The 20,805-nt window shown below is 41.5% G+C and overlaps 1 protein-coding gene across 6 annotated transcripts in view; it reads right to left on the bottom strand.

Annotated features, from left to right (window-relative positions):
* Window positions 1-2,102: 2,102 nt before the first annotated feature.
* DTX2 (deltex E3 ubiquitin ligase 2) overlaps window positions 2,103-20,805 on the bottom strand; it is an 84,171-nt gene continuing 65,468 nt past the window's right edge. For all 6 annotated transcript variants that reach the window (XM_044286066.1, XM_044286067.1, XM_044286063.1 and 3 more), the window contains 5 exons: window positions 14,084-14,151; window positions 13,578-13,736; window positions 9,583-9,744; window positions 3,464-3,553; window positions 2,103-3,098 (listed from right to left, as the gene is read on the bottom strand). In XM_044286066.1, coding sequence (XP_044142001.1) covers window positions 2,874-3,098; window positions 3,464-3,553; window positions 9,583-9,744; window positions 13,578-13,736; window positions 14,084-14,151 — 704 coding nt within the window. In that variant the 3' untranslated portion in view covers window positions 2,103-2,873. The remainder of the gene's footprint in view (window positions 3,099-3,463; window positions 3,554-9,582; window positions 9,745-13,577; window positions 13,737-14,083; window positions 14,152-20,805) is intronic.

The raw sequence follows: 20,805 nt of genomic DNA on the forward strand, positions 1-20,805 counted from the left end.
CCAGCCACGCTACCCTGTGAAGGGGCCCAGCACCGCCTGTAACAAGGAATCTCCTCCTTGCTCACAAAGTCAGATCGCCGTAATCTTGCGATGCGCGAGCTTGCGCAGTGCCGCCATAGTGTTCCTTACCTGTGCTGGCATCAGCCTCAGGGAAGGAACTGCGCACCGCGAGATTACAGCGATCTGACTTTGTTTTATTTATTGATATATATATAATTTTTTACACTCAATAAAACCACTCAGATATGGGACAGGTATATTGCGGACATGCTAGCAGCGATCTAGCCGTGCATGTCCGCATCTCTATAGGGTAAAAAGAGGTGACAGAATCCCTTTAAGTTAGGTTTGTTTTTGTTTTTTGCAAAGACATAAAAGCATGATGTTACTTACTGGAAGGTAAGCAGAGTAATTTATGACCAGAAGTATAAGCACTTTAGAAATGCCTCTCAGTATTCCTGACCTATCCGATTCAGTAAATATTGTACACACCATGAAACCGTTCTGGAGCAACTTTTCTTATAACTTTATGTTGTGTCATTTCTTCGTTATTCCTCCTAGAAATTTAGAAATAAACTGACAACTGGGTGATAATAGTTTGGGGGACGTGTCAGTGAGGGCTCACAGTAAGACTGTTTGGGCATACGACTTTGAGAAGGGTAATGGGAATGCCCAGATGTTAACTTATTTACACAATCCCAAGAAGAATAACATAGGAATGGCACAATACAGAAATCTAAGAAAGCTTATTAGTTGACAACTGCTCCACCAATAAGCAAAAGAGACCCTCTAGCTGCACAAGCGTGTGAGAAGAGGTGTCTTGATTACATCCATTGGAAGCCTCCTACCAGTAACGAAGTGAACACCGGGAGGAGGAAGCAGCATTGTATCACCACCTAAAACCTTGAGATGGAACGGCTCTCTGCCGATCTCTTGCAGAGTGGCTAATGCAGGATCAGATGTGGTAACTGAAGGGAGACATTGCATCAGAAGAGCAGAAAAAGAGCAAGGAAATCAGTCTGCAAAAATATGTATCTTATTGAAAAACATTAAAAATACATAAAAAGTGCATTTCGTAGTTCTGCTGGACCCTTTTTATGAATTTTTTATGTTTTTCAATAAAAGCCACATATCTTTAGAAGACTGACTTTCTGCTCGTTTGATGCGTGCCGCGGCCAGGGGCAATTTCTGTAATACATGGTTTGGTGAGCTTTACTACTATCTTTGTTATTTCTATTGCTTCAGATGCTCTGTGCTGTATAGAGAAGGGACAGTGTGTGTGGATCAGGTATTGATGACCTATCCTAAAGATACGCCAAGATCAGGGTGGAGATATGAACAGAATTAACTACCTTTTACGGCTCTTACAGGTTTAAAAGGAAATGTGTCACCAAAAATGTTTTCTGGCAGTTAAAACCAGATCACACATTCTTTTTTTACTCTAATCTTATTTTCTGATTGCAGATTTATTTATTATGTTTCCTGAGCACGATTATAGGGGTGGCCATCTTGCCTGTGCTTTTCTTAGCATTTACAAAGCATACAAAAATTGCTTTACGGCAGCCCTATGGTCCATAGAACCAATGGTCAGGAGGGCACCTCATTGACTTCTATGGGAGATGTTTCTAGGCATGCTCCGTGTCCTGTGCAGAGGTCATTGTAAAGGGAAAGAAGAGATAAGCCCTGACAATAACCTATTGTGAATGGAGGACCCTGTCTTAGCTTTCATTCTAATCCAGTCTGTAATTATATCATCTCTGTGTATAGATAAGCAGATAACTGCAGTAAAGTGATCTGTACAGACCAAGTGGCAGAACTTATTAATGGGCTTAGAGGCCAGTGGGAAAACTGCAGGATTTTTTTTTTTTTTTTTTTTTTATATAACTATAGATATTGACATGGAAAATTAAAGCCACCACAATATATAAAAAAAAAATATGTTAAACATAAAAACGGGATTTAAACAATAGGTCATTTTGTGATCACTCATTCCCTTTAATCCATGGAACAGTCAGATTTAAGAAGCTGGGTATTATAAAGGGCAGATGAAAAATTGTACCTTTACACAAACTGGAGTCTGATCCAAAAAGAGACTAGTAATGTATTAACAAGACTTAAGAAAATTGTGTTTAACATAAAATTTTTATTACGTAATACATAAGTATATATTTTTTCATTAAAAAATGCTGTTGGTAAAGAAACAAGTTGCTTCTTATGTGCTGCTGTTAGACTGATATACAGTGAAAATCCTTTGAGACGACCACCGAAAACTGCATTAAAACGTGGTCCTCCATGTGGGTGGTCTGTTGTAGGGGTTTCACTGTAATTCACTAACAATATGCATACATTTTTTGCAGTTTGATTCACATAGACTTTTAATATAAAATAACTAAATATCATTTCCATTTCAGTGACTTAAAAAGAGTAGCAAGCCAATGGCATCACAAGCTAATCTTCAGCTCCGGCTGTGAGGGGGGTTTATAATCCAGCTCTCTTACCCGTCCGTCCAAGACTGAATTTTATCAAATCTGCCAAGTACCATGTAGAAACATCAAAAGAAAACCATGCTAATATTGCATTTGAATCTGCTTCTGATTTTCGTATATGTAATGACTACTGAATAATGTTACGCACAGGCAGGGAAAAGACATGGTGGAACATTTATACTGGCTGGTCCCTGTCCAGCAGGGTTGGCACTTTGACTTCACAGGCCAGTCTTGTACAAAGCGAGACATGGTTTCCCCAGCATTTTTGTAAACCTCTTTTAGATACGTATTGCTTTACCAAAAATATAATGCTAACTTAAACCAAATCTTTAAGGCATCATATACATGAACAGAAAAACCTCCCACAACTGAAGGCAGCCAGCGAGTCATTTACATATTTAAGCAGTCTTCTGTGACCCCTTGAGCAGCAAGTTCTGCAATGACATTGTCTAGGTAGTTTGGGTCAGGGTAACCATGTCCTGATATGTTTGAGTTCATTTCTGTCTTGTGATGGATTTCATTCCATACTACAGTGTCCGATTCACCTGTTGTGCTGGAAACCCCAATAGTAAAAATCAGGCGTCTAGCCCAGGCCAATTTTAAAAGCGCCAATACCTGGTGAAAAAAATAAAAACAAACATTGTCAGAAGTTCTTGTATATGCCCAAATGCAAAGCATTGTGGGAAAAAACTGGTGCTGTTTAAAGAAAATTACTTTCATGTTTTGCTAGGTTCCTTTCCAGCAATATTTAGAGATGCCCATTAGATGGCGATGTGAAACAAAAATTTTATTTTTTATAATGCTGTTAATATGTAGCCAATCTCATCATAACAATAAGTGGGAACATATTTATTATTATTGTTGTATGCAATATAGTCATTTGCAAAGCGAATCCTAGTTTTAAAGCAAATTATCTGTAATGTCTTTGGAAAGCAAACAATATACAAATCAGGACAACTCAGAAATTGTATAGAGCTTACCAGTCTCCCTTTGGGACTGTCTGGGAGATAGCAATGACGAGGGAAGCCTCTTGCCGTATACGGCTTTCCTGGGTTAGGATGTTCAGGTCCCTGCACAAAAAAAAAAAAACCATTAGGAAATGTGTACAGACACACTGGTTACCCATAATATTGAAACATCCTGCCCAATATTGTGTAGATGTAGATCCCCTTGCGCTGTCAAAGCCAACAGAGGCACAGCTTTGGAAATGGTTTTGGAATAGTTTTACCACTTGGATCCGGTCTGTTTTTGAGCCTAGCACCATGACAAATATGGATTTTAAGCTGTATAAATAGGAAGCAATTGATGTTATTGCTGCAGATTTATCGATAGGCAGAGCATGCGCAGAAACAAATGGAATTCTCTTAATACTAGTCACCTCTGAATGAGCGACTGCGCAGGCGCATAGTTTCTATAGAGATGCGGTATACACACACACACCTGTGCACTGGATCTGAAGGCACGCCAAAGTAAGCGTGCTCGCTGCGAGAGTGCAGAGGAGATTGGAGCTAGAGGAGAATCATGCCCACCAGATTTCCTCATTAATATAAGCACATACATATGGTGATTGTAAATGTATATAAGATTTTATGAGAGTTTACTATGAGTTAAGATGATTTTTCTAATGTTGGGGGAGGAGCTCAACTGCATCATGTGATTAGAATTGGAGGTTATAAATGTTGCACCTTATTCATTATATACACTGCTTGAAAGAGACCACACTGGTCGAAACGTCGCTGTGATTTGGTGATTAAATGTTGGAATGCTGAAGACATGAGTGCCATAGTACATCATCTTTTTTGCATTTGCTGTGATGGGGTGCTACGGACTGGCACCTGACAACGTGGGCACCACCACTCAAGGATCCAACTGTAGTGCTGCTACATTTCCCTTTCTGGTTTGGTCAAAGCCAATGGAGGCATGGGCTCCACAAAACTTGACACCATGAGACTAACAGCTGATCCTTTAACCAGCTCAGCCCCCCAGCTTAAACCCCCTTAATGAGCAGACCACTTTTTTACAATTCTGCACTACACTACTTTCACCGTTTATTGCTCGGTCATACATCTTACCACCCAAATTAATTTTACCTCCTTTTCTTCTCACTAATAGAGCTTTCATTTGGTGGTATTTCATTGCTGCTGACATTTTTACTTTTTTGATATTAATCGAAAGTGACCGAATTTTTTGCAAACAAAATGAAATTTTTCACCGTTTTTCAAATAAAACTACATTTCTATACAAATTTTTCTCTAAATTTATTGTTCTACATGTCTTTGATAAAAAAAAATGCAATAAGTGTATATTTATTGGTTTGGGTAAAAGTTATAGCGTTTACAAACTATGGTGCAAAAAAATAAATTCACGCACTTTGACTTTCTGAGCACCTGTCATGTTTCCTGAGGTTCTACAATGCCCAGACAATAGAAACACCCCACAAATGACACCATTTCGGAAAGTAGACACCCTAAGGTATTAGCTGATTGGCATAGTGAGTTCATGGAAGTTTTTATTTTTTGTCACAAGTTAGCGGAATTTTATTTTATTTTTTCTTACAAAGTGTCATATTCAAATCACTGAAGAAAGTGCACCAAACGGATATACCACTGACTATACTAGCTGGTCATACAAGCAGATGTTAAAAGCTGAGACTTTTGCCAATATATTCCTGTCAGGAAGATATCGGAGCCCAACATGCACCACGTCACGGTTCTCAGCATGGCAAGGGGTCCTACCACTGCGCTAACTATGGTGTGAACACGGTCTGAAGGTGATGAAATCCAGCTCACAGCCAAGCTTCCACACAACCGCATAGCAGGACAGCTAATGCAATGTGAACAAAGCAAGACTGTAAGCCACACCCAGTGTCATATTCCACTAACTTGTGACAAAAAATAATAATTTTACATGAACTTGCCATGCCCCTCACGAAATATCTTGGGGTGTCTTCTTTCCAAAATGGGGTCACTTGTGGGGTATTTATACTGCCCTGGCATTTTAGGGGACCTAAAGCGCGAGAAGTAGTTTGGAATCCAAATGCATAAAAAAATGCCCTGTGAAATCGTAAAGGCACTCATTGGAATTTGGGCCCCTTTGCGCACCTAGGCTGCAAAAAAGTGTCACTCATGTGGTATCGCCGTACTCAGAAGTAGGGCAATGTGTTTTGGGGTGTATTTTTACATATACCCATAGTGTGTGAGAAATATCTCTGCAAATGACAACTTTTTACATTTTTTTTATACAAAGTTGTTAATTTACAGAGATATTTCTCTCACCCAGCATGGGTATATGTAAAAATACACCCCAAACCACATTGCCCTACTTCTCCCGAGTACGGCGATACCACATATGTGACACTTTTTTGCAGCCTAGGTACGCAAAGGGGCCCAAATTCCAATGAGTACCTTTTAGGAGGGCATTTTTAGGCATTTGGATTCCAAACTACTTCTCACGCTTTAGGGCCCCTAAAATGCCAGGGCAGTATAAATACTCCACAAGTGACCCCATTTTGGAAAGACGACACCCCAAGGTATTCTGTGAGGGGCATGGCAAGTTCATTTTTTATTTTTTTTGCAAAAGTTAGCTGAAAATGTTTTTTTTTCCTTACAAAAGTCTCATATTAACTTGTGACAAAAAAAAAAAAATTTTACATGAACTCGCCATGCCCCTCACAGAATACCTTGGGGTGTCTTCTTTCCAAAATAGGTTCACATGTGGGGTATTTATACTGCCCTGGCATTTTAGGGGCCCTAAAGCGTGAGAAGAAGTCTGGAATCCAAATGTCTAAAAATGCCCTCCTAAAAAGGTACTCCTTGGAATTTGGGCCCCTTTGCACACCTATGGTACAAAAAAGCGCCACACATATGGTATCGGCGTACTCAGAAGAAGTAGGGCAATGTGTTTTGGGGTGTATTTTTACATATACCCATGCTGGGGGAGATAAATATCTCTGTAAAAGACAACTTTTCCCTTTTTTTTTTTATGGGAAAGTTGTCATTTTACAGAGATATATTTCTCTCACCCAGCATGGGTATATGTAAAAATACACCCCAAATCACATTGCCCTACTTCTCCTGAGTACAGCGATACCACGTGTGACACTTTTTTGCAGCCAAGATGCGCAAAGGGGCCCAAATGCCAATGAGTACCCTTAGGATTTCAAAGGGCATTTTTACGCATTTGGATTCCGTGAGGGGTATGGTGAGTTCATGTAAGATTTTATTTTTTGTCACAAGTTAGTGGAATATGAAACTTTGCAAGAAAAAAAAATCTTCTATGAACTCGCCATGCTCCTCAAAAGTGATCTTTATAGCACCGCAGCGATTTTACGGTGTTTTTGCAGTGATCAGAAAAAAAATATAATCTGTCACAGCTGTGGGGCGGACTGAACGCAAGTGTGCGCACAAGATCAGGACTGATACCAATCATGAGGTGCTCCTATCTGGAACGTGTGTCGATTGAGGTGCATGTGACCAGACCCTTCCATCAGTGGCCTCTAATAAAGAATACTGTGCATGGCATTATAAAATAGCACATGTGCAGTGTTATTCAATGGAGGGTAGTGATGGACATGTTTGGTTGCTTACCCCTGAACCAGCACCATGTTCCGAATGGGCACACCATGCAGGCAATTTATGATCCCATTTACAGTATTTTTGATAAATTTTCTTAAGGTGACCAATAGAGATAATAGAATTTCAGATTTTGAAATTCGTTCACACTTAGTTTAGTGGTAAAAGGTGAATTGCGTTATGGATTCCGTTACCACGGACCATAAACGCAATTCTCCATCATAGTAGAAGTCTATGGGCTGCAAAACGGATCTGTTCCGTTTCAGTTATGCAGGGGAGGACTCCCCTGCATAACGGAAACGGGACGGATCAGTTATCTAAAGGCATTCCGTTATGCATTCTGTCATAGAATTGGGATATAGTCCGTGGTAATGGAATCCATAACGCAATTCACCTTTTACCGCCAAACAAAGTATGAATGAATTTCATAGGCAGAAATCCGCTCATCTCTAGTGACCAACCTCTAAGTCATTTAAGGCTGCATGGTGGGGCCTCCATAGATCAGACAACTTTTTACATAGGACTGAGAACAGTGGAATTCGAAGTCAACACCTGGAACTTTGTCATGTTCCTCATAACATTTTTGGACTAAAATGGAATATATTTTTGGCTATCCAAATTTCTGAACAATTATGTCTTACAGTATAGGATGCTCAAGTAGTAAATCATCAACTTCTAGATTAAAGGGCTTCTGTCACCCCCAAAAAGTCATATTTGTTTTTTTAGGCTAATTAAAAACCTTATACTGCGATTTTTCAATATATAGTGCTCTTACCCTTTTCTGTTGGCTAGTTTCTTTAAAAATTCCATTTTTCTAATATGTAAATTACCTCTCTACCAGCATGTAGGGCGTCTACTTGCTGGTAGCCGCCGCATCCTCATTTAAAAAATAGCCGGCTGGCCCGGTCTGCAATTCAAATCCCGCGCCTGTACCTCATTCGGCGCAGGCACTCAGAGAAGGACGCTCGCTTCCTCAGCACTTCCTCAGTGCACCTGCGCCGATGAAGTCACCCGATAGAGAAGACGTCATCGGCGCAGGTGCACTGAGGAAGCGCTGAGGAAGTGAGCGTCCTTCTCTCAGAGCGCCTGCGCCGAATGAGGTGCAGGCGCGGGATTTTAATTTCAGACAGGGCCAGCCGGAGGAGTAGAGCACTCGCTGGCCCTGTCAATCAGCTGGAGGAGGGGCATTTTTTTGAAAGGAGAATGCGGCTGCTACCAGCAAGTAGACGCCCTACTTGCTGGTAGACAGGTAATTTACATATTATAAAAAGTGCAGTTTTTAAAGAAACTAGCCAACAGAAAAGGGTAAGAGCCCTATATATAGAAAAATCGCAGTATAAGGATTTTAATTAGCCTAAAAAAAATATATTAGAGAGATTATATATGCCTCTCCCTCTCTATCACTTTTGGGGGGTGACAGAAGCCCTTTAAGGATAATTCAGATGGTCATAATGTGGGCATATTTTAGCAACCATATTATGACCACAACTGCTTCAATATTTATTGCCAAAACCATGGTGGCATTTTGCACAATGATCAGCAGCACATTGACCAATAAATATTAGTTAATTTTTCAACTGCTAAATCATTAGACAAATTGGAAAGAAAAAACAAAAGGATTGAGTTTTATATGGACGTTTGTTTCAAAACTAAAGGAAACCCAATAAGGTCAAAGTTTCAGGAGGCCTGCTCCACTAATAGAAAGACTTCTCACAAGAAAAATGGATCCTAAAAACTGACAGTTCTGATAGTCTCTCCTATTTTGACATGCTTTTAGATGTATTAGTTGACGAACTTTGGAGTCAGTCTTGACACTTCATGACCAAAACTCAAAAATGAAAAGGAGTGAAAAAGAGGGTCAAAGCTGTGGTTAGCCATTTAGTTAGCACTAGTTAGTGAATGTTCAATAAAGAGATCTCGAACAGCATTCACATCTTTCTCGTAGAGGGGTCCCTGAGCAGCTGTCTTCACGAGACAACCATATTGATTATTACAGTGACAGGCAAGGGGGCAGCTTGTTTATTGAGTAGCGTTACACTATGCATAGACTTTAAATGGACAAAATGTCTGTAGTATCAATAAGCTGAAGAATGTGAGGAGAATTTATAAAGCCCTGGACGCTAGAATTCTGGTTTTACATAGTTGCAAATAGGGGCTCTGCAACTTTTTGGGGGGTGTTGAGCAAAAATCTGGTGACTTTCAGCCCTGCTCCTTTCAGCGCCACTTACAGATGTGGAAAGAAAATTTGTTCAGGATTTGTGTCACAAAAAAAAAAAGTCATTCTAGGCATCCGCCAGGCATACCTTCACCGAAATGGGTGCAACTACATTGCACATGCGTCAGGTTTATTATTACCCTGAGCCATTTTCATAAATTTGGCACAGGGATACATAATGTAGCAACTCTGATCTGAAAAATAACCTCACATACAAGTACAATGATACATTCTCAACTATGTGTACAAAATAAATAATACCTACATGCAAGTGAACACTAAAAGGTGGGTGCCACTACAATGCAACTACTACCTGTATTCCAGGATTGATGGTATACACAAGGTGGATTGTGCCACAATCTTGATGACTAGGCAAAGACTGAGGGATCTGAAAAATGTCCATTTTTCCTTTTGGCTGGGTTCCAGTCTTTTCACCATATATTGTCTTGCAAGCTGGACATTGCAAACTTCCATCCTGTAAAATAAAAAAATAAAATAGTGCACAAAACCTTTACTGACAAAACTGTATAGTATGCAGTGGAAGATTTTTTTTTACATTGAGGTATGTGCTCCAAGTGAAGAAGGGTTACACACAAAGCACATTATTTTTCTATTGCAAATATGCAAGGCTGGAGGAATTTCATGACCGATGTTTACTGGCATCTGGATCCCAGATATTTTTGGCCTCCTCAGTTCTGGGGAATATGTGATACGTAAATTTAGACAAAGACATGACATGTATGAACTCTGAACTTCCTTTTATTTTTAGGTGGTCTTTTGTGTTTTAGGTCTCGAGTCAGACCTTCAGTCACAAAAGATTTTTATGCATGTACAATGTCCAGATATAGACCGCTTTATCCAAAAGAAAAATGAAAAGAACTGAAAAATGCTATAAATGGATATAAAAATATAGGTGTAGGAAGAAAGCAATATGAATTTAAAAACATGGTCTTAAAGTTGCTATGTTTTGTGCATAGTTGAGTTGCTTGATCATTACCATTCCACAATGCCTGCCTGTATTGCAGTAAAGGGAGATGCCACCCAGTACTAATGTGGCCCTGCTGTAGAACCTAAAATAAAGGATGCACCACCTTGGTTGTGTGATCATTGACCAGTATCCTTAGTAGTTTATACTTTGTCAATCTTAGCTCGGTCGGACAGCACAGTGGCCCGGTCCAAAGACATACTGATAGGGAACTTAGATTGTGAGCTCCATTGTGTGCAGACATGGTTTTCCAAGATAACGCCTACCAACACTGCACATACTACAAAACATGCTCTTCATGGTATCCAGCAGCAAATCTGACAACCAGTGCTTTCCCCCCCATCAAGAATGTCTTGGACTGGATGGGGCAACAGATCTCCCATACACAGCAGCCAACAACCACCTTGGCTGAACTACTACGGGTCTCAGTTCACAGGTGAAAAGGACTCCCAGTATTAACGTGACCCTGCGTCAACATATATCCTGCTTCGGAACCCCCAAAAAAAAGGTTCACCACCTTTGTCAATTTCCGCTCAAATTAAGGGGAACACTTATTAAGACCAGTGTTTTAGACATCAGTCTTAAAGAGGACCTTTTTATGCTTTATTTTTTTTAAAATATGCCTCATACGTCCCGCTGTGCCCTGCCGGATTTCTCCCGCTCAGTATGCTAATACTGAGCATTGGAACGGGGAGGAGGAGACAGCCATGGAGGTTTTTTTTTCTCCCTGGCTTTGATGCTCTGAGCTAGGGTTGTTTCGATACCAAAATTTTTATTCGGTTTCGATACCATAAAAAAGTATCGCGATACTCGATACCATGCAAAAAACGCCCCAAAAAAAAAAAAGATGCGTGCATTCTGCATTTTATGGAAAGTCTGGCCCATAATCTAACAGTCCTCTCCTGTTTTTCAGGGGGAATCGCACCGGTTTTTAATTTTATGGCGTTCACCGCATAGGAGATTTTTTTTTTATATTTTAACAATTTGGACATGGCAGATGTGGCAATATGTAATAATAATTATAATAATAAAATCTATTTATATAGCGCCACAATATTCCGCAGCGCTTTAAAGTACACAAGGGTTATATGTTTATTTACAATGATGGTTAACGTTTGATACAAATACAGCCGGCAGCAGAAACACATTGCTGGCACCCGAGGTCTGACAGGGAGCTGCGATCCGCGGCAGTTAAACCCTCAGGCGCGGCACCTGAGGGGTTAATTGCCGCGGATCGCAACGCCCCGTCAGAGGTTGGTTGCCGGCAGTGTGTTTCTGCCGCCGGCTGTATTAGCAATGTGTTAAACGTTCGTTATCATTGGTGGAGCAGTGCGTCCTGCCCTCCTCTTTGTTCCCATTGGTGGCAGCAGCAGCACAGGAGGAGGGGGGGGGAGGAAGAGAGAGACTGCATCCTTCTCCCCGTGCTGCTGAGGGAACATGGCCGCGCTGAGAGCAGCGCGATCAATGTTCTCTGATACTAGGCTGTGCAGTAGCAGGGCCTATTATCGATAAAAGGCAAATCCAAGTATCGTATCGATACCAGGACAAAAGTATTGATTGGGAATTGAAAGGTCGATACCCGAAACAACCCTACTCTGCGATTGGACATCGTTGCGCCACCATCTGTGCCTGAAATATGCCCAATTTAGGCGTATTTCAGATTAGTAAATGACCCCCTAAGTTTTCCAGGTGTGTTTTTCTTTTTGCGTAGTCTTAGTACTCTGTCATTCTTCCAGTCCAGGCATAAAGAAAACAGCTGTTGGTGGACAAATGTAACAAACCGTTTTTGTTGCCATATTTTTCAAACATCACAAACAGATTATTTATTCACGCAGTCCTTGCCACATGGAGAGCAAACCATTTCCGTGTTCTGTGCCTTGGTCATTATCCAAGTACATCAAGATGTCAGTGCTAACAACTGAGCAATCTAGCTTAATTATAAGGAACTCAGATGTGCATAGTGAAGGAAAAATATTTTTGGCATTTGTGTCTTGCAGCATTGCTACTTAAAATTCTACAAACACAGAGCTTAAGGCCCCATTCAAACTTCCGCAATTTCGTTCTGCGTTTTGCGTAACAGAATTGCGGACCTATTCATTTCTATGGGGCCAAAAAATAAAGATTGCAACAAGAATAGGCATATTCTATTAGTGCCGGCGATGTGCGCTACAGAGAATTAAGAAAATGAAAATACTTAAATATTAATTTAATTTATGATCTCTATCTAAATTCATTAGTTATATGGCTCTTTTTGTCTAGGGAGCAATCATTAGGAGATATAAAATGGCTGCTGTCCTATTAGTACACACAAAATCTGTCCTAATTACACACCAGGACAAGTTACTTCACAACACTGAGCTAAAGAGCTGCGTCATCCTCCTCTCTGCTCGGTTTGTCAGTATACAGCTGATAAGATCTTCAGCTTAATCTCTATAAGGCCCCATGCACACGGCCGTTGTTCACGGCCGTGTGCGGGCCGTGGAACCGCGGCCTGGATCCCTTCCTGTGAGCTGGAGCGCACGGCGTCACTGGTTGCTATGACGCCGTGCGCCCCCTGCTGCCGGCACAGTACAGTAATACACTGGTATAGATCATACCAGTGTAGTACTGTACTGTGCCGGCAGCAGGGAGCGCACGGCGTCATAGCAACCAGTGACTCCGTGCGCTCCAGCTCACAGGAAGGGATCCAGGCCGCGGTTCCACGGCCCGCACACGGCCGTGAACAACGGCCGTGTGCATGGGGCCTAAGAATGGGGTTCCTCAGGAGACATGATGTAGAGGGGAGGGTGTGGATAATGAGCAGCAGCACTTGTATGCAGTCTCCATTACCACAGCCCAACCTGTCCTGTCTGTACTTCATGTCTCCTCATGAACTCCATTCCTAAAGAGATTCAGCTGAAGATCTTATCTGTATTCAGGATCATAACCTCTGACAGGTAGAGCAGAGATGAGCCAGCTCTTTAGCTCAGTGATGTGAAGCAACTTTTTCTGCTGTGTGATTAGGACAGATTTTGTGTGTACTAACAGGACAGTGGCCATTTTGTTTCCCCTGATCGCTCCCTACAACACCATTATAAATAATGAAAGGTATTTGGGAATATATTATAAAGTAATATTTAGGAATTTCATTTTCTTAATTCTCGGAGAACCCCTTTAAACGTGTTAGAATGGGTGGTGACAAGTGCACAAGACCCTAATATATGTACTCCATTAACCGTTTTTTTTCCCCAGGAAGCCTAGTTAATACTAGTTCATCAGTAATGCAAAGAACAGAAAACAAGGGCTAGGTGGCACCTAAAAAGGACCATGAAAGGATTTATTACCTTGTTCCCGCTGTTATACATTTCTAACATACAAAGCTGATGGAAAACGTGGCCACACTTCTTCAGTTTCCCTACAGCAGTATCCTTGATGTTTTTGCATTGTGAAGACTCACTGTACCCAGACGCAGAAGTCAGTGTTTCCATGCATATAATACAGTCCTTAAAATAAATGGAACAAATAAACACTTTAGATAAGCAGATTTTTACATTAAAAATACATTCCCTATGCAGAGTATAGGTTATAAAAGTCCCAAAGGTTGAATACCAATGAGATGTCATACTGGCGGGCCTCGGTTTGTCCAACTGATGATCACTAGAACAAAGTGCCAGCAGCAGTTCAAAAGTCTCCAGGAGATGAAGTGGCACAGGGCTTATATAGCACTGCTACTGCTTTGCTTTAGCATGCAGTGAGGAGTCACAGTAGACATCCTCCAATCAGACATTGGTGGAATCTCTTAGCAAAATGGCTTTTTACAACAAAAAGCCTTCACTATAGCTACTTTTACCTCTTCTGGTGGTTTCTGGATGTTTTCCATGTATTTCTTCACAACTTGTTCTGGGCCACAAGGAATTCCTGCCATGAACATAATTAGATTACAACTGTATGTAAGGCAACAAACAATTTTTTTTCTAGAATAGGCAAAACTAGTGCCAAAATTTTGTACTGAAATCTTTTCTATTTCAGTGGAGCTTACCATGTTACATGTGACATTTGTAATGTTTCTTATATTCATGCTCAATCTTTCAAAGAGTTAATGGCCAAATTATAGTGTCAGTAGTTGCCAGCTGATGACCTCCTGCTGTTGTATGGCCTTATATGCCTTCTCCGAGACTGGGCAAACTCCTGGATGATTATGGGATGGTCTTTGAAGAGATGGAAAATGAGCCTCAAATAATCTAAGCTGCAGTCACCAAATTGATTGGCTGGAGGGCAGGCCACATCTGACAATCTGTTAACCATCTGATTGGGCAAAATAAATATAGGGTTGGCCCAGGGGCCATGGAAGTGTGGAGCCATGCTATGACATTAGAACATAGCTCCCTGGATAAAGGACTATAAGAACCAAATGCCAAGCTCTACTGGTAGAAATACCCGAACCATACAAATTTTATGTAATCCTATTTATTTTACTTAATTTTGTATTGTTATTTCTGTAACTTTAACTTGCATGCAATGATGCTAAAATCAATCATATTAAATAAATACCTGCTGTGTTGTCCGGTTGAAGGAACCCAGTTATATTTAGAGTTGCAGTCTACTGTGGGTACAGCAGTGTATTGGCTCAGCTGCAGAATATATCTTAGTGTGGTACCTTCTGCAGTTGCTGCACAGTGGGTGGGAATAATCCCAGCACAGGTAGGCGTCCCAGCAGATAAAGGTGGAATAGACTAGAGTACTGTATCCAGCTGTGTACAGCCTGGGATTTTCCAGGGATAGCCCACAGTATCAACCTATAGGGAAGCGAGCATAGCCCTAGCCAAGGAGTGAACGAAAGGGTGGTGTCTGGTGTAACATGTGCAGTGGCCAGGTTTGGGGTGGCCCCAACGCCATGCTAGGTCCCCCGGACACAGTCGAGGTGTCACCACGTGTTGCTGCTCTCTGGAAGGGATGGTAAGGCATGGTGCACCCCAATGGGAAATAAGCCCAGAGAGTCAAGGTCTGCAGTAAACCAGGGTGCTTCTTTATTGGAGAAATTCAGGTACAAAACAATACAGGTGAGGTATTGGGCTGGATTCTCCAGTCTTATCCCTGGCAGAAGAAGGGTTTGATGCTGAGGAAAGGCCTGAGCTAGCTCAGCTGTCCCTCTTTCTCTTCAGAAGGCTGGTACCCTGGTCCAAGGCTGGAGATCCAGGGTCTGTGGCAGCATATCCCCGTCTCAACATCTTCTTCTGATTACTCAGTAGTCTGGCAGAGTCTCCTCCCTGGCAGAAGAAGGGTGTGATGCTGAGGAAAGGCCTGAGCTAGCTGTCCCTCTAGCCCTAGGGACTCCGAGTGCTCTCCTTATATACAGTTTTTGCTAGACTAGAACCTTCTAGTGGGAGGAACGGAGTGGAGAAACTCAGCACAAAGATAACTTGTTTCAGCTCCCGTCTGTTCTAGACTTACAAGCTTCAATGATACTCAATGGCAATGACACAGCAGGTTTTCCAGACAAAAACAAGTTTCCAGACATAAGGCTAAAACCAGACATTCAAAAAGGTCAGTCTATCTGCTTTTTGGTGGTAAACAAACCTGGTATTTTCTCTCCAAAACATGATCTTCCTAAACCCCTTCAGGACCCTGCCATTTTTCATCTTAAAGGGAACCCGTCACCAGGATTTTGTGTATAGAGCTAAGGACATGGGCTGCTAGATCGCCGCTAGCCCATCCGCAATACCCAGTCACCATAGCTCTGTGTGCTTTTATTGTGTAAAAAAACTGATTTGATACATATGCAAATTAACCTGAGACGAGTCAGAGCTTAAAAATATGACTCTTCTCTGGTCACACAAGTAAGATATGACTCTTATGTTAATTTGCATATGTATCAAATCGTTTTTTTACACAATAAAAGCACACAGAGCTATGGAGACTGGATATTGCGGATGTGCTAGCAGCCATCTAGCAACCCATGTCCTCAGCTCTATACCCAAAATGCCGGTGACAGGTTCCCTTTAATGCCCTCAATGGAGCGTGATCGTAAGATGCGCGAGTATAAGCGCTTGCTGGTAGACGCGCTGCTGGTGGCATTCCCACCTGACAGCGAAGCACAGTGGAAGCACAAGGCGAAGGCAGAGGTAGCTAACGCAGCTGGGGCATCGCCAGCACCTCAGAAGGCAGGGTTAGCATGGCTGAAATGTGGAAAGGCTTTGCCAGAATGCCACAACCAGCACCACCAGCTGATATGGAAGTCTTAGCAGGAGGCAGCATTTCACCAACATGGTGGAGCAGTATGTGTGCACACACCTACATGTACTGAATGACCGGTCTGCCCCCTTCAACTTCTGGGTCTCCAAATTGGGCACACCTTGGAGGTGTGTCCTGCAACCAGTGTATTATCTGAACGTGTGTTTAGCACGGCAGGGAGAGTCATCACAGACAAGCGCAGCCGCCTGTCCACAGACAATGTGGACAACCTGACGTTCATTAAAACAGGCATGGATCCCACAGGACTTGTCCGTCCTTTTGCAGAGTAGACATGTATACCGACCTTAACCAGCCATTATACTACAGCGCAATTGCTCATTCTTGTATTTTAGATATATCGCACCTTTTTTGGAGTGTACCCTAATAAAAAATATATATATACAGGTCCTTCTCAAAAATTTGCATATTTTCTGTAATGTACTGATAAACATTAGACTTTCATATATTTTAGATTCATTACACACAACTGAAATAGTTCAAGCCTTTTATTGTTTTAATATTGATGATTTTGGCATACAGCTCATGAAAACCCAAAATTCCCATCTAAAAAAATTAGCATATCATGAAAAGGTTCTCTAAACGAGCTATTAACCTAATCATCTGAATCAACTAATTAACTCTAAATACCTGCAAAAGATTCCTGAGGCTTTTAAAAACTCCCAGCCTGGTTCATTACTCAAAACCGCAATCATGGGTAAGGCTGCCAACCTGACTGCTGTCCAGAAGGCCATCATTGACACCCTCAAGCAAGAGGGTAAGACACAAAGAAATTTCGGAACGAATAGGCTGTTCCCAGAGTGCTGTATCAAGGCACCTCAGTGGGAAGTCTGTGGGAAGGAAAAAGTGTGGCAGAAAACGCTGCACAACGAGAAGAGGTGACCGGACCCTGAGGAAGATTGTGGAGAAGGACCGATTCCAGACCTTGGGGGACCTGCGGAAGCAGTGGACTGAGTCTGGAGTAGAAACATCCAGAGCCACCGTGTACAGGCGTGTGCAGGAAATGGGCTACAGGTGCCGCATTCCCCAGGTCAAGCCACTTTTGAACCAGAAACAGCGGCAGAAGCGGCTGACCTGGGCTACAGAGAAGCAGTACTGGACTGTTGCTCAGTGGTCCAAAGTACTTTTTTCGGATAAAAGCAAATTTTGCATGTCATTCGGAAATCAAGGTGCAAGAGTCTGGAGGAAGACTGGGGAGAGGGAAATGCCAAAATGTCTGAAGTCCAGTGTCAAGTACCCAGAGTCAGTGATGGTCTGGGGTGCCATGTCAGCTGCTGGTGTTGGTCCACTGTGTTTTATCAAGGGCAGGGTCAATGCAGCTAGCTATCAGGAGATTTTGGAGCACTTCATGCTTCCATCTGCTGAAAAGCTTTATGGAGATGAAGATTTCATTTTTCAGCACGACCTGGCACCTGCTCACAGTGCCAAAACCACTGGCAAATGGTTTACTGACCATGGTATTACTGTGCTCAATTGGCCTGCCAACTCTCCTGACCTGAACCCCATAGAGAATCTGTGGGATATTGGGAAGAGAAAGTTGAGAGACGCAAGACCCAACACTCTGGATGAGCTTAAGGCCGCTATCGAAGCACCCTGGGCCTCCATAACACCTCAGCAGTGCCACAGGCTGATTGCCTCCATGCCACGCCGCATTGAAGCAGTCATTTCTGCAAAAGGATTCCCGACCAAGTATTGAGTGCATAACTGAACATAATTATTTGAAGGTTGACTTTTTTTGTATTAAAAACACTTTTCTTTTATTGGTCGGATGAAATATGCAAAAAAATTTTTAGATAGGATTTGGGGGTTTTCATGAGCTGTATGCCAACTACTTCAGTTGGTGTTTAATGAATCTAAAATATATAAAAGTCTAATGTTTATCAGTACATTACAGAAAATAATGAACTTTATCACAATATGCTAATTTTTTTTAGAAGGACCTGTAAATCATTTAAAAAAATTACAACCAAAAACCAGTGTTTGCTACCTTGTCCTCCTCCACCTACACCGCTACGCCCACCGCCTCCTCAAACTCCTACTCCATATGGACCTCCACCTTAGAAATCCATTTTATTTTATTTGTAAGTATTTTATTTTCTGCCATTTCACTAAATTTGTCTGTTACATTTTTGGGTGACATTCAACAATTTGTGGCTGTGATAGACCCCTGCTCTACCTAGTAGACCGGTTAATAAATTTCACAAATTTTTCTGTTACATTCTTGGGTTGACATTTTACAATTTTTGCCATGAATAAACCTCTGCTCTACATAGGTGACAGGGACCGAAATTTTTGAAAATAATCTGTTCCATTGGTGGGTGACATTAACCCATCTCTGGAAATGAAAAACCCCTGCTCTGAGCAGGTGACAGGGACATAAATTTCTTTCTCATAAAATGAGTCTTTAATTGGCCCTTTCATTCGATCCTTCTGCTTTAATAACTTGTCCCACATTTCTGCTTCATCCCATTGCAGCCAGTGACCTCCCTAGGATGAGGTCTCCCTTTCTTACATATAGAAACATAGAATGTGTCGGCAGATAAGAACCATTTGGCCCATCTAGTCTGCCCAATATATCTGAATCCTATGAATAGTCCCTGGCCCTATCTTATATGAAGGATAGCCTTATGCCTATCCCATGCATGCTTAAACTCCTTCACTGTATTTGCAGCTACCACTTCTGCAGGAAGGCTATTCCATGCATCCACTACTCTCTCAGTAAAGTAATACTTCCTTATATTACTTTTAAACCTTTGCCCCTCTAATTTAAAACTGTGTCCTCTTGTGGTAGTTTTTCTTCTTTCAAATATGCTCTCCTCCTTTACCGAGTTGATTCCCTTTATGCATTTAAAAGTTTCTATCATATCCCCTCTGTCTCTTTCTTCCAAGCTATACATATTAAGGTCCTTTAATCTTTCCTGGTAAGTTTTATCCTGCAATCCATGTACTAGTTTAGTAGCTCTTCTCTGAACTCTCTCTAGAGTATCTATATCCTTCTGGAGATATGGCCTCCAGTACTGCGCACAATACTCCAAGTGAGGTCTCACCAGTGTTCTGTACAGCGGCATAAGCACTTCACTCTTTCTACTGCTTATACCTCTCCCTATACATCCAAGCATTCTGCTGGCATTTCGTGCTGCTCTATTACATTGTCTTCCCACCTTTAAGTCTTCTGAAATAATTACTCCTAAGTCCCTTTCCTCAGATACTGAGGTCAGGACTGTGTCAAATATTCTATATTCTGCCCTTGGGTTTTTACGCCCCAGGTGCATTATCTTGCACTTATCCACATTAAATTTCAGTTGCCAGAGTTCTGACCATTCTTCTAGTTTTCCTAGATACTTTTCCATTTGGCGTTTCCCTCCAGGAACATCAACCCTGTTACATATCTTTGTGTCATCAGCAAAAAGACAAACCTTACCATCGAGGCCTTTTGCAATATAACTTATGAAGATATTAAACAAAATTGGTCCCAGTACAGATCCCTGTGGAACCCCACTGGTAACATGACCTTGTTTTGAATGTTCTCCATTGACTACAACCCTCTGTTGTCTGTCACTCAGCCACTGCCTAATCCACTCAACAATATGGGAGTCCATGCTCAATGACTGCAGTTTATTGATAAGTCTTCTGTGTGGGACAGTGTCAAAAGCCTTACTAAAATCTAGATATGCGATGTCTACTGCACCTCCACCGTCTATTATTTTAGTCACCCAGTCAAAAAAATCTATAAGATTTGTTTGACATGATCTCCCTGAAGTAAACCCATGTTGTTTTTCATCTTGCAATCCATGGGATTTTAGATGTTCCACAATCCTATCCTTTAATAGGGTTTCCATTAATTTGCCTACTATTGATGTCAGACTCACTGGTCTATAGTTCCTCGATTCCTCCTTACTACCTTTCTTGTGAATGGGCACGACATTTGCCAATTTCCAATCTTCCGGGACGACTCCTGTTACTAATGATTGGTTAAATAAATCTGTTAACGGTTTTGCCAGCTCACCGCTAAGCTCTTTTAATAATTTTGGGTGTATCTCATCAGGCCCCTGTGACTTATTTGTCTTCACTTTAGACAGCAAACTTAGAACATCTTCCTCTGTAAAGACACATGCATCAAACAATTTATTAGTCATCCTTTCTAGTGGAGGTCCTTCTCCTTTTTCTTTTGTAAAAACTGAACAGAAGTATTCATTAAGGCAGTCGGCTAGCCCTTTATTCTCTTCTACATACCTCCTGTCCTTTGTTTTTAATTTAGTTATTCCTTGTTTTAATTTCCTTTTTTCATTTATATATCTGAAGAATGTCTTATCCCCTTTTTTC

This window comes from Bufo gargarizans, chromosome 3, assembly GCF_014858855.1.
Source record: "Bufo gargarizans isolate SCDJY-AF-19 chromosome 3, ASM1485885v1, whole genome shotgun sequence".
In the NCBI taxonomy this organism is placed as follows: Eukaryota; Metazoa; Chordata; class Amphibia; order Anura; family Bufonidae; genus Bufo; species Bufo gargarizans.